The 14,505-nt window shown below is 47.5% G+C and overlaps 1 protein-coding gene across 1 annotated transcript in view; it reads right to left on the reverse strand.

Annotated features, from left to right (window-relative positions):
• Positions 1 to 10,030: 10,030 nt before the first annotated feature.
• LOC133359592 (E3 ubiquitin/ISG15 ligase TRIM25-like) overlaps positions 10,031 to 14,505 on the reverse strand; it is a 62,953-nt gene continuing 58,478 nt past the window's right edge. The window contains exon 4 of the mRNA XM_061578045.1: positions 10,031 to 10,276. Within this exon, the coding sequence (XP_061434029.1) occupies positions 10,202 to 10,276 (75 nt within the window). The 3' untranslated portion in view covers positions 10,031 to 10,201. The remainder of the gene's footprint in view (positions 10,277 to 14,505) is intronic.

The raw sequence follows: 14,505 nt of genomic DNA on the forward strand, positions 1-14,505 counted from the left end.
CATACAGAGTTTGGTTATGAGATTCATTTGTCAAAAGTCCAGTTCTGAGCATTGTAAAGTAGTGGTTTGACCGCCGTGGAGCCGCACCTTGTACCGACATTCTGATGTAAAGGTGAACTTGTTTTTTTCCCAACTGTGTCTTTATCCATTTTTTTTTCCAAGGCCTGTTTGTTTAAGCTTTACAGTCTGTAATCGTATTAAACCTTTATCAACTAATATTATTACCGGCTTCATGCATCCTCTGTTCATCTGTCAAAATATTTTTTTTTTATTCTTACGACACAGTTTTATTCTGAGTGGATGGTGGTTGTATGATGCTGAAATTCTTTGTCACCGTACGTAGTCAACCGTGCTAATCGAAGGTGTGTGGTTTAGTTTGTGGATGAGTGGTTAGGTGAATGGGTGTGTGGGTGAGTGGGTAGGTATGTATGTTGAACTTATTTCGCAACTTACGTAGCCATTCGTGCTAATCGAAGGTGCGAGTGAGTGGGTGGTGGTTGAGTGAGTAAGTAGGGGGGGTTGTTTGGTGAGAGGGGAGACAGATGGGCAGGAGGATGGCGTGAAGCGTGGGCGAGCAGGTGATGAGAGAGGGCTGGAGGAAGAGTGGCTGGGAGGGCTTGTGGTTTAGTGGTTGGATCCCTAGGTGAGTGGCCTCACGCATTACCACAGCGAACAGCCCCTGGCTAAACAAACATCGTGGTTCATTTAAACTTATTATCTACGTGACTTTCACCGTCAATTTTCCTATTATGCGTAAAAAAAATCGAGGATTTAAATCTTAATAACCTGAAAAATATATATTCATCACCTATTGTTAATGTTAAGATTTTACATCCTGGACTCGCTGAGTTTGGCCGATTCTATTAAAAAAACTATTTTTCTTTTACCAGGTAAAGCCCACTGAGGTATATAGCTCTTTTCAGAAGCGACCTGGCCACAATTGATAGCTCACAGACGTGGCTTATTACGTGAACATTTCTAGCAGCCAAACACTCTAAACGCACTTTTCTAAGTGTGAAGGAAATCATCGGAGGATCCGGAGAAAAATGCTCGCGACCACAGGCAGCGAGAATGCAAACTCCAAGTACACGTACAGGCGTCAGTTGTGAGATCGACCCCACGACCTCCTGTATACCAGGCGAGGTAGTTAACATCTTCCAGCCACGGCAGCGCGATGTAAAAATATCACAGAGCAGCGACAACGAACAAGGAAACGAACTGACTTCACCTGCAGCTAAATTATAAACACCACGAGACGCGCCCTGGAATGTTGCACGCGGCAGCCCGCACTCACCTGTGTAGACGTGGCGTTACATTTACACACACACAGTGTCAAGGTTAAAGAGTCGCAATTGATATATTTTTACAATAACCCCACGGTAACCATGAAAAAGGTGATGGCTTGTCCTACAGACTGTACACCAGATAGGGTGAGGCTGTGTTTTTCTACCATCAACAACACCGTGTAAATTCTTATTAAAGATTTCAAATTCTAAGTAGGCTTTCGCGACCAATATTATCCATAAAACGTGTTTATGCGTTAGTTCGCGTAAATATAAACGTGTCGTTAAACCCGCCACCACCCGACACAATCAATGAGAAAGGTTTGTCACGTAAACAAAACATTCCCGCTAGGGTGAGGCCGTGCGTTTTGCCCAGCAAACCACACAGCTGTAAGTTCGTATTCAAGGTAAAAAAACGATTCCCCTAAACCAGGAGATTCGGAAACCAAAATAACAAGGAGAGATTTTTTTTTTTTAATAAACCCGTAAGTAAAATAGGAACCAAACAACTCATTATTTCAAGAGCCGCAATGCAACGTGATGTGAGTACGAGAGACGGTGGTGGTGGTCCTTGATAAATACGAACGTGGTGTGAACACGAGAGACGGTGCTGCTGGTGGTGGTCCTTGATAAATAAAATGTCTCACGAAGCAGCGGTCCCTCAAAGGGCCACACGCTGCTCTGGAGCCACAGGTTGCCGACCCTGTGCCCTGAATCAACTGGCGTGACGGTCGAGTAATGATAATTTAAGTAGTTGTACTATAATGGTATTATATTAATTTAATTGATATGTAATTGGAAATGGATCATAATAATAAAATAATGATCGAGCGATTTTTTACGTATTAATAACTTTATTATAATTATATAACTGTTTCATACTGACACCTAAATAATAATTAAATAATAATTAAATGCTCGTGCTATAATACTATGACGCTAATGCAATAATTGTATTTTTATAATTAAATAATATATTTCTACTGATTACATAATCATTCAATAATGGTAATATAATTAACATGTACAAAGCGACATTAAACAATCGCTCTCGGGGTGCTATGCATGGTAAAGCAGAAAATAGTGAACATCACCCAAGGAAAGAAGTGAGAAGAACATTTGAACATCACTAAAGGGAGAAAGCCATTTTAAACAATGACGGCTTTAGTGGAGATGTGAAGATGAGCAGTGTCTCGGAAGTCCCCTTGACCTCGAAGGGCAACGAGTTGCAGAGTGTAGGTGCCGCGATTGCCAAGGCACCGTCACCCCCCACGTGTGTAGCCTAGAGACCGTGGGACAGTGAGGAATGCACAAGCTGAGGATCTTGACGATCTTGATGCAATATTCGTGGCTGAATGCGGTCATGAATGGAGGGAGAAGCGAGTCAATTTAATGCGAGGGCGAGTTGGTTGGAGCTGCCTTTTTCACGTTTGTGTCATTGCCTCTTCCTTCTGCGAGGATCTGTGTTTACGCTTTGCAGTTCTTTCTTGGTCTCATTATCTCCATCAGAATATCTGCGAAACGGGTTTATTCTTGGGGGAGATGTTCCCCCTGGTTAATGGCGGCTGGTGAGTAGTGTGTGTGTATGGTGAGTAGTGTGTGGATGTTGAGTGGTGAGTAGTGTGTGTGCTTATGAGATGGTGAGTAGTGTGTGTGGATAGTGAGTGGTGTGTGGATGGTGAGTGGTGTGTAGATGTTGAGTGGTGAGTAGTGTGTGTGGATGGTGAGTGGTGAGTATTTGTATCAGTGCTCGCAGACGAGAAACAAGGATGTAACATTACTTTACACGAGGTTACAAACCTCACGAGGTACCGCCATGGAATGTGCTCAGATGTTTAAGGAATGTAAAAAATAAGCCCCGCATCACACAAACCTGTCTAGATGTACCTGTAGATTCACGCCGTTGGCTTTCACAAGCACCAGCGTGTGTCACGCTAACGCTCATTTTTTCCCGCCTGTTGATTGGCCAAAACAACATTTACAATCGGGGATGTTTACACGAAAGAAAGTGTTTCTATATTAAAAAGTTTAAATACAATAACATGTTTAAAACAAACTTGAATAAAATAATTTGTCTTGCGATAACCCACGGAGAGAGAAACCATCACCAACCACAGGGGTGATTCTATTCCATTATTTCACAATGTTACTAATACAACTTTACCATATTCCTTCAATTCAGGTTGTAATTTGTTAATAATTGTACAATAACAGTTGTAGTGATTTTATAAATCTGTGTCTTGTTTTTTATGTTTTAAAGTAAAAGTTAATGCGATATTGTTGCTATCCCCCGCCCCCCGCTGAGTGAGTGGTACATTCCGAACAGCCCAACAGCTACGGTGAGCAATGTGGATCAAAGCAGATACCGGTAACGCGATTTGTTATTATCACAGATGTTAATTTGGCATCTTAGGACTGACGTATATCAGAATTGAAATATTTATACTGCAGCAGGAATCCGAGTACCTGTAAAGCTCTTGTAACAGATGTCCAGTAGGAGCACGGGGTAAGAACGTTACAACAACAAACAGTACACAAACATGATAGTAGCGCAAGTACAAGGAAAGTTAACACATCACCATAACACATCTACAGTAGTTTAACACGTAAAGCCTTCGCGACCAATATCCATTGTAAAGTTTTATTGGGGGTTAACCATCTAACCCAAGCAACCTGCATTATGCACATCCACAGTATATATAAATATAAAAGTTAGTAGTTCCCTGCGCCTTGTTGACATTCGGGTGATTGACAAAAAGTGCTTTGCTTTATCCACCGTTTTCTATGTTGCCGGAGTGCAGCGACGAATTCGCCTTGGCTCCGTGTCGCCGTGGACTGCGTCTGTAGCGCGTTGTGGCGAACGTCGTGCGGGTGGTGCAGCTCGTTGACGCACATCAGCAGTAGCTGCTGTTGTTGTTGTTGTACAACATTAATGGTTGACGCCTCATCAATGTCTCTTTCAATTCACTACGCGCGATTTATCACCGATGTGACTTTTTACTTGGACGACGTAATTCCTGATTTGAAGCTTTAGTGACTGCAGGAATCCATACTCTTTGGTTGTTTCGGTAAAATAATATCTACGTGACTTTACCAAAAGAAGCAAGGAGTTTACTTTTCATTATTTTCTCACAATAACTTCGCCGTTGACTGTTAACAACTCAGATCTAGCACATGGTGTGGGTATGCAGAGCTGTCAACCCCTTATCAGTGCCCAACTTTATTACGGACCAATACAGACGTGATCAGTCACCCCGTGTCCCTTATAAATCTCAGCGTTCATCCTACAAAGTCCCCATCACAAGGGAGAATCACAAACAAATAGACAAACAAAATGTTTTAACTCAATTTCCCTGTACGACAATACGGGTAAATCCGTATGGGTTGAGAGGTTTGGGTATGTAACAACATTACACATCACACTATACAGCACACTATGCACTGTCTATAACTCAGCTACAGTACATGGTGAGGGTATGTAACAGCATTACACACCACACTATACAGCACACTATGCACTGTATATAACTCAGCTATAGTACATGGTGAGGGGATGTAACAACATTACACACCACACTATACAGCACACTATGCACTGTCTATAACTCGGCTATAGTACATGGTGAGGGTATGTAACAACATTACACACCACACTATACAGCACACTATGCACTGTCTATAACTCAGCTATAGTACATGGTGAGGGTATGTAACAACATTACACACCACACTATACAGCACACTATGCACTGTCTATAACTCAGCTATAGTACATGGTGAGGGTATGTAACAGCATTACACACACGTGTACTGTATCTGAGCTGTACACAGTAGATAGTGTGATGTGTCATGTTATAGACAACCTCATCGCTTGGGTCTGAGTAATAAATATTAACACACACTCACATAGCTGCTTGGTGGTGTGAGTTACACTGTTATAGACACATGGAGAAACTGAAATGCACACAAATATATATCTGTGCAAATACACACGTATTTTTAACATTGAAGAAAACTCACGTTTAATCATGACACTGCGTGGTCTTATAAGGTAGTACTGTATACAACAGGTGACGTTTTGAGCAACGGCCCCTCTTCACAGCATGTCGCGAGCGCGGAGAAGTTGAAGAGCGACTCTACGAATGTGCTGAGATTGTTTTTTGTGGTTATTTGTGCTCCTCTGTCAAACGCAGCGTCGCCAAAACATTTAGGTGATTTGAGAACGGCTCCCCATGCTACAACGCTGCAGAAGCTGGCGTTGTTATTTATTTATTTATTCGCTGTTGATCCGCTAAACTCTGCCACGTGCAAACAAAGAGAAACGCGTGCGTGGAAACCAATTCCAAACCCTTACATTCACTAAAGCAACGATCATCAGAGTACAAACCCGAACACGCACGCACTCATTCAGAATCGCAGTCCTGCTTAACTCTCAATGATGTCCTATGAATAGGCTCGTTGCCTGAAACGTAGTTTAATATGTTACCTTTAAGGTCGACGCAGTGTTATTTGACGAACGCGTCGAGATATTTTGTGACGGCGAGAGAACATCCCACGTGAACCGGTAGTGTGCACCGCGCATTCGTGCATTTGACTGCCATCTGATGCTTGTGGGTGCGCTGCATTGCCTCTGTTTTTGGCTCTGTATCAATGTGTTTCACGTTGTATATAAACGTAAACCGTGTAAGATGTAGATTTTAACGTTTTTATTTGTAGTGATTAGATGTTAACTCTCACGCCTGGTCTGCAGAAGGTCGTAGATTCGATCGCGACGCCTGCTGCATATTAGGAGATTGCGTGTTTCTCTCTCCCCGTGGTCGGGTTTTCCCTCCACATTTAGAATCAACATCACGCGTTTAGATTATTAAGCTACTGATATACATTTCCACGTGATTATAAGCCACTTCGTTGAGCTATCATCTGTTATGGCCAGATCGTTTCTGAAAAAGAGCTACATTTCTCAGTTGGCCTTACCTGATAAAATATAACAAAATATAGTGCATAGTAAATAATTGTATTGATGTTTTTACACATGTGTCACTTGACACCTTGGACACCCTTGCGAATGAGAAGTTTAATCGAGCGACTTTCCAGGTTAAATATTTTAACCATCAACATCCTTGGCGCTCACAACATCGGAGATGAACAAGGAAGCCAACATTACTTAGCACGAGGTTACAAGCCTCACGAAACACTCCGTGGAAATGTGCTCAGGTGGTCAAGTTCACAGACACGAGCTTCGTAGCGCACGCAGCTGTCGAGATGCAACGTGAGACACATTACACGGTCGGCTTTGACCACTTCCAGACGGGAGCCAGGTCCACTCGCTACGCTCTCAGTGGGAGCTGCGCTTGCCACGACTCTCAGTGGCTTCTCACCGATAGCCGCTCGCTGTGGCTGAGAGACGTTGTCCCAGGAGCGCACACAGAAGCGATGAACCAAGACACGACTCTCACCTGCGTAGCCAGGTGCGTTGCATTCACATCGCGGTGTTGGAGTTTACGGGTCGCGATTTCTACAAAACCCAGAGTGGCCAGGCAAACGGTGATGGTTTGTCCCTTGGACTGATGTCGTCGGCTATGGTGAGGCTTTGTGGGTTTCTGCACCAAACCATACCGTATAAAATTTTATTATTAAAGGTTTTGAAAAAAATAAATGTCGTCTCTATCATTGACATTTATTTGTTCTGGATTTATTTTAGCAAAACTGTTTAAAATTGTCTTTATAAAATAGTCAACTTAATACTGTTAATCATTTGACAAATCATCTCCCAACTCCACGTGTAAATGATTGGGGGATCAGGTGGGAGAGTAGCAGGGTGATCGTGTGGGTGGTTGAGCAGGTGTGTGTATAGGTGGAGATTGGTGTTGTAGTGGTTAGTGCGCTGTGCTGCGAACCTGCCAATCCAAGTTCAATTTCCACTCATGGCCACCAACACCAATGACCATTGTCTGAACCGGTCATGGGCTTCCCTTAGGTCGATTCAGCTTCAAATGAGTACCTTGGTGTGTAGTTTAAATATCACAACTCGGGAGACAATGGCGGCAGGTCTTGGTGCAAGCCACCCACCCACTCGTGTGCCATGCCGGCCTTCATAGATGCTCGCTAACAGCACTTGCCCTACAGTTTTTTCAGGCTATACAGGGGATCTTTACCTTTGTGTGGGTGGCTAAGTGAGCGTGTTTGCAGGTGATCCGGTAGGAGGGAGATCAGCCGGGAATGATACCTTGAATTTGCATGAGATGGGTAGATGGGAGGGTGACAGGATGGGCAGGTGTAGGGCCGAGCAGGTGTGAGTGTGGGCAGGTGGAAGGGAGGGTCTCTGTAGACGGCTGGGGGGGGGGTATTAGGTTAGGGAGTGGCTGGTGTAAGGTAGGAAAGTGTTGGGCGCAGGTGAGTGGGTGGTAGTCATCATAACTAAGCGTCGTCATTATCATCATCGTGCTCTTCATCATCATCCATCAGTCAAGATCCATTCATCAACGTAGCTCATGGTGATGAGGAACAAGCAAACTGATTGAGAGTGCAGCTGTAAATACCACGAGACGCGCTATGGTATGTAGTCCAAGGCTACAGACAGCACTTACCTGTGAAGGCGTAAGCTGTAGATTTACAAACCGTGCCCGGGTGTAATCTCCGATAATATAACATATATACAAATACAACAACAGTAACCATCCCAAAATAATACATGTTTACACAAGTCAGTCTCAGCTATGAGAGAGTCACATTCACAGCCTGGATGACAATCTTGAAAATAGATTTTCAGATTTTATTTTGTATTCACCCATAACACATTGACCCTTGACCCACAAAACAATGTGATTACAATTCACAGGTAACCCAGAACACAATCAAGTCTATGTCTATTTACGCGATCTAACCCAATAAACATTTATCATTGATAATATTGGTCGCGAAAGCCTACGTGTTAAAGTCGATTTGTTTAACCAGGTGAGAACTCAAGAGACCAGGATGCGTCTCGGTTGCAAGAGGGATAATAATAATGCTGCTTCTGCTGCTGCTGATGATTTTGTTACTGCTGATAATGATTCTATTATTGATGCTGCTGGTTCTACTCCTGATGCTGATGATGATGGATTTACTGCTGTTGATGCTGTTGCTCCTGTTACTAATATTACTGCTGATGATACTTCTGCTGATGCTGATGATCGAGTCGAGTTGAATTTTAATTTAACGAGGTGAAAACTCAGGAGATCAGGATGAGTCTCATTGACAAGAGTGACCTGGGTCACAAAAATGAAAAAAGTCAAACCCATGCGAGCAATGAAGCAAATATAAATCTCACCCACAGCCCAGAGCACAATGCAATTCGCGTTCACACAACTACACAACTTGTACGATATAATCAATGCGGCTCAAATCATCTACGCGTTTCTAAACAGCCTGAGACTTGAGGTTGGGTTTACACCGGATTGGTGTCTCACGTTAAGGAGGGGTGCCACGGTAACTCGGAGATGATAACTCACTCGCCTGGTATGCAGGAGGTCGTTGGTTGGATTACGACCCTGAAAGCTGTTGTATATTTGAAGTTTGCGTTCTCATGGGTAGCAAAAATAAAAAAAGCAAAACAAGTCAACCCCATACCAGCAGGCTCAATTAATTAACAGACTTCCAAGTCAAGAAACAGTTACATTTTTTGTCAGCAGAGGAAGGCGTTATCCCATTAATCGAAGGTTGTGGCTGGAGGTCCAAAGAGAATTAAAACGTTAAACAAAACAAACCTTTAATATGTAAAGTATTGGTAGTGAAAGCCCTCCTACTAGGTTTTAAAATGGCTTCTCTCTGTCAATGCCCTGTAAAATAAAACTACTTTGTGTGGGTGGAGGAGTCCCTCGACCCAGGTTATAACAAAAATGTTTTCGCCCAGCAACGCTCGGCACACACAACGAGTAGTCCCCCCCCCAGTGATGCTATCCCATTTCCACCCCTGGTTTATCACCCATCAAACGAGTGACCGCGAGGGGGACGGCGCGCGTCACCCCGTAGCGTCACGTGACGCGTGTCCCCAGAACGCCCGCGGTGGAACTCCGCACTCTCGGCGTTGAGCGCCGAGAGTGTGGAGAGTGTTCCCCGCCCTCCCCCACCATTGCGCAAACCACTGCCATACCGCTCCACCCCACACAATGCACATGCCCCTCTATACACTAAAGACAAAGATCCCCCGTGTAGCCTTAACAGATTGTTGGGGTAAGTGCTGTTATTAACAGGTAGCAACTATGAAGGCCGGCATGGCACTCGAGGGGGTGGGTGGCCTGCACCCCGCCCGACCCGCCTTTGTCTGTGCAGTGCCGGACATCATAGGTGCTCGCTCACAGCACTTGCCCCAACAGTCTGTTAAGGCTGCATTGGGGATCTGTGTCTTTGTGTGCGTGAATCTGTGCGTTGTGCCCCTTTTCTCTGTGCTGCTCAAACTCCGTCTTATCAGGACGCACGACTCAGATCGAGAATCGTCACTGAGTTACCAACACCACCCACCCACAGTGCGGGGTAGAGCGGTTGACTAAACGAGTGGTGAATGGAGTGCAACAGCTCCATGGAGTCCGGGCGGTAAAACGACAGCAGCCCCGCCTCCCAGTGCAGATGACATCCGACTCTCCGGGGAGGATCCCTCACTGTCACTGAGGTCGCTACATCACCATGACACACTGAGCAGCTGTTGTTATTTTTACATAAAACCCAGGATGAGTCGTTCCTTCCCAGCTCACACTCTTTACTACCTCCTTTCCGTGCGATCGTCCCGTATGCAACTCCAACCTCACAGATCCCCGCCACACCCCCCACGTCCACCTCCCAGTAGTGCTGACCCGACGCGAAGCTCTCCGAGCACAGGGCTTGGTAGAAGACATCAAAGCGTTGTGGGTGGTCGGGTCGACCCTGGGAGACAGCCGTCCGCGTCATCGTCCTGAGATCCGAGGAAATCTGGAGGTTGTTGTAGGCCGATTTTGGGTCCAGAGTCGGTGAGCGTCCGTCTGCAGGAATGATAATAACAGTCACCGTGTAACAACAGCATAAATATAACAAAAGCACTCGTGCACTAACACGCACGTACAGTACAATAGATCAATTCATAATGAGCATTTTATACAATGTAATGCGTAGCTATCAGTGTGATGACATGTAAAGGCACTTTGTCAATCCACTGCTGGACGAGGGCTTCCCTATACCATGCGGGTTGCGGGGGATATTTGACCATACTTCACCACGCGGTCACCGCACGTTGGTGAAGGCAGGCGGCGCGGCTGGCGAGAGCATAGAAGTACAGTACAGCAGTTCGTTTGTCTGCCCCGCCATCTGCTGCCCCGCCACGTAGCCCCGCAGCCTATAGCACCTTCTACGTAGGGTGGTGGCCGCCCGTGCGAGCCCTCCCCAGGCCCAACCCATGCGGGGCTTTCCGAGGTACGAGGAGGTGGGGCGCACTGCGGGCGATTTGGGGAGAATCTCTAATTGCGATTTTTCTGACAGATATTGCGATTGCTCTTTGATTTGCTATTATATTTTTTAAGTCAAGCTTCAGTTCAATATTTACTGTGTAATAGATTTGTAATGCGGGCGTAAACGGCTTGGCGGATGTGACGTCATGTGGGGAGGAGTCAGGGTCACGTGGGGGAGAAGTTATAGCGGGGAGACAGGAAGCCATCTGGGTCAGTCGGGGGAGTGAAGGGTGGTGAACACGTTGGGTGGTCGCCGTGCCTCAGCCTGGTGGCTGAGGGGCTCATGACGGCGCCAGCCAGCGGGGTGGAAGAGAGAGTTGGGGATAGAGACAGAGAGTGGCGAGATAGCCACAGAGGCCACGCAGGGCTGAGGTTGGAGATGGCGAGATCGCCACAGAGGCCACGCAGGGCTGAGGTTGGAGATGGCGAGATCGCCATAGAGGCCACGGAGGGCTGAGATTGGGGAGTGGCGAGATCGCCACACACGGTAAGACTCGGCACCGCTGGCCAGCGGTGACCGAGCACGGAGGAACAGGGAGCAGCGGTGGAGCTGCTGAGAGAGCAGCCGGAGGGCTGCACCAAGAGCCTGCAGCGGAGCTACAGGAGCGCGGAAGGCTACGGGAGCGAAGGCAGCTGTGGAGCTGCCAAGCAGAGAGTCTCAGGAGGAGAGCCGTGTGGGAAAGAGAACGCGAACCCAAATAAAGGACACGGAGACAGAACCAGGGTCGAGTCCTTTATTACACTGGTGTCAGAAGTGAAACGGCATCTCAAAACAACTGAGAGAAAGAAAAAAAAGAATATTCCTGCGCCATCATCTGCTACATCATCCGACGACGACGACCTTCCTCAGACGGTGGACCTGCCTGCGATGGAAGAGGAGATCCGTGCTGGAACGAGTTCGGGTCCGGGTGAGCAAGGTGTCGCCGCGTCGGTGGACCTGTCTGTGCCGGAGGACGCCAACTTACGATGGAGACAGATGGCGGCGCAGATGGAGACCTTGAAAATCGTGCTGGCGCAACTGTGTGAGTTCACCACGCCGAGGACGGCGTCGGGGAGGCCCGGTGGTGATCCGCAGGCCTCCGCCTTTCCTGCGCTGCCAGCGCCATCTGCCACGTGGCACGAAGACGCCATCTTGGGCGTGGCAGGGGAGAAACGGCGGGAAGCCGCCATCTTGTCTTCACCACGGCGGGGAGACGCCGCCATCTTCAACATCGCGGCGGAGAGGCAGCCTTGCGCTACCATCTGGAGGTGCCGCGGGGTGAGCAGCCTGCTGTGAGCTGCTGTTTTTCGAGGAGGAGCTGCGAGGAGAGGACGCCGACGCTGCAGCTGCTGGGACGGGAGCTCTCCCGTCCTGGCTCGGGTGCGAGACGACGGAGCAGTCAAGTCGCCGAACGAGTTCTGCGAGGCGTCTCAAGTTACCACCCTGCGTCCTCTTCTTGCTGCAGCCCCAGGCGAGTCGTAACGATACGCACCCGGCCTTAACACACACCTCACCCATCTTTCGAGGGCCGGGGGGCGATTCTGTTTTTTCTCTCATGACTCGATTGTGCGGAGCGCGGTTTGGGCTGTGTGTGTGTGTTTTCTGGATGAACGCGTTATTTGCTTGTTGCTCGGTGTCAATTAGTGTGTATGAGTGTGTGTTGAGGATGGAAGGAGAGTCTGCTGTGCTTGCTGAGTGTCAAATAGTGTGTGTGCGCTGCTGCGTGGAGTTGTTATCTTGATGGCGAAGTTAATTATTAACTCGAGAGCGTCGGGTATCTTGAGCTGTATTATCTCGTGGGTTACCTTGTGCGATGGGCTTAATTGAAAAATATATTTTGTTTTTGGTGTAATTGTGCTGCGAGGTGCTATGTGCGATGTGGTTGTTGCAAGAGAGAGAATATTTGTGTTGTTGCTGCAATGTTACGACTGGATTAATGGTGTGTTGGTTGCCTGCAGATCGGCTTGCTATTGTGCTTAAATGTGCGCGTGTGATCGCGATATGCTGACTGCATGTGCTGTTTACACCGTTCTGTACGGTTATGGGGTGCGATGCATTGGTTGACTATTGGGGTTGGGATGTTATTAATTGTGCGTACCTGTTTGGAAATTGGTAACAAATTCGAGGGGGACCCTATTATTTGGTCGTATGGATGTTATGTACACGCGATTTCGTGTATATTATGGGTAATTGCGCTTTTTGAGAGAGAGAGCGCGCTTTAAGGGTGCGTGATGACGCCGTTGTGGGTGTCTCAAAGGTTAATGCTAATGGGACCGTAAATTGGCGCCAAGTGGCGTCGCGTATTCGGTTCATCGCATGCAGCCACGAGTTGCTTTGCGAGTTGGGTTGTGTAACCAATGTGGTTGGTAAAATATTGGTTAAAAATTCCCCGATATGACTGCTGCGCGCAGCAAGCTGGGGCTGTGCGTCTATCGTTGTTTGGGTTGTTACAATAAGACGGGGGATGCATTTTGTGACCCCCAGCAAAGGGAAGCTGGGGTGCACGAATGGAGAAAACTGGCCACGTGTTCGCACGTTGGGCCGCCATTTTGCGCGCACGCGGGGTATGGCGACGATGCGCTTTGCGGAAAGGGCCGCCATTTTGAGTGCGCGCAGGATATTGCGACAACGCGCTTAGCGAAGGGGGCCGCCATTTTGAGCGCGTGGGAAAAACCTCGGTGGGGCAAATATTCCATCTGTTATGCCTGCCATTGTTGATTGCGTGATGCACGAGTTGTGGTCACATCGGCCTATGGCCGATGGCTGACCTGACAGCCCAGAGGCGAAACCTCCGTGGTATGTCTCAAACTAATGGGCCATGTGCTCATATGGCTCGGGGAGTCATGGTTCAGTTGTGCGGTGGCAGACTGAACCTGGTGTGCCGGGGGCTCACGGGATCTGGGTTAGGGTGTTATTGTCTCTATAAGAGAACATTACCCCGTGGGGGGGGTCGTTGATATCTGGCCTTGCCGAGGGATTGATCTTACCTTGGCTATAAAGCGTCAGACTATAAGAGGCTGGTGTGTGTCCATCGCTGATGGGATAGTAAGGGAGGAGCATGGCCGAGTGCTGCTCATCCCCGAAATGGCACTAGCCGAGAGTATGGTAAATGGATGTTGCTGTGGGTTGACGACCACGGTGAGGGTTACGGCGAGTTAAACGTTACCGCTGGGGAGCGTGGCTCTCTCCACGCGAGGGTGTGCGATTAGGGGTTTTGTTGGTTTGTTGAGAGTGACTGTGGGTACATGCTGTGTACGTCTGAGGTCTGTGCTGGTCCTCAAGGGAGGACTGCTGGTGGGTAAGAGCAGAATTGTTTTTGTTGTTGTTGTCACGTGTAAATATTATTGTTGTTAAAATGTAAATACTGGGGCATCGATCGCGGTTAATTTGGGTAATTATTGGGTTTTTTTTTTTTAAGCGGGCCGGATTTACATCATCTCCACTACCCTGAGGCCGGGTGGCTGTCGTGTACGACATGCGGATGTGCGTTGTTGTGCTGTGCCTCAGGGGATTGGATTCTCCTTCTCGTCACAGATTCTTCAGCTCCCGTCGCACTGGGTGTTACCTGGTGTGCTAGCTGGATGAGGACTTGAAGGAGCAATTGAGCGCCGTTCGTCATTCTGCTCTACCACTTGCTCTTTGATGTTGGACTTGAGCCGAGCGGATGGAACAACAACATGGACACGCTTTGAGACACCACATTTCTGGGTTGTGCGCGTGTGCCATTTTTGCGTGTTGGTGGCCGTTGTTGTGCTCTGTGCTATTATTATTCTTGTTGTTCTGTTCC

This window comes from Lethenteron reissneri, chromosome 65, assembly GCF_015708825.2.
Source record: "Lethenteron reissneri isolate LAM-NWPU_2019-01 chromosome 65, ASM1570882v1, whole genome shotgun sequence".
NCBI lineage: Eukaryota > Metazoa > Chordata > Hyperoartia > Petromyzontiformes > Petromyzontidae > Lethenteron > Lethenteron reissneri.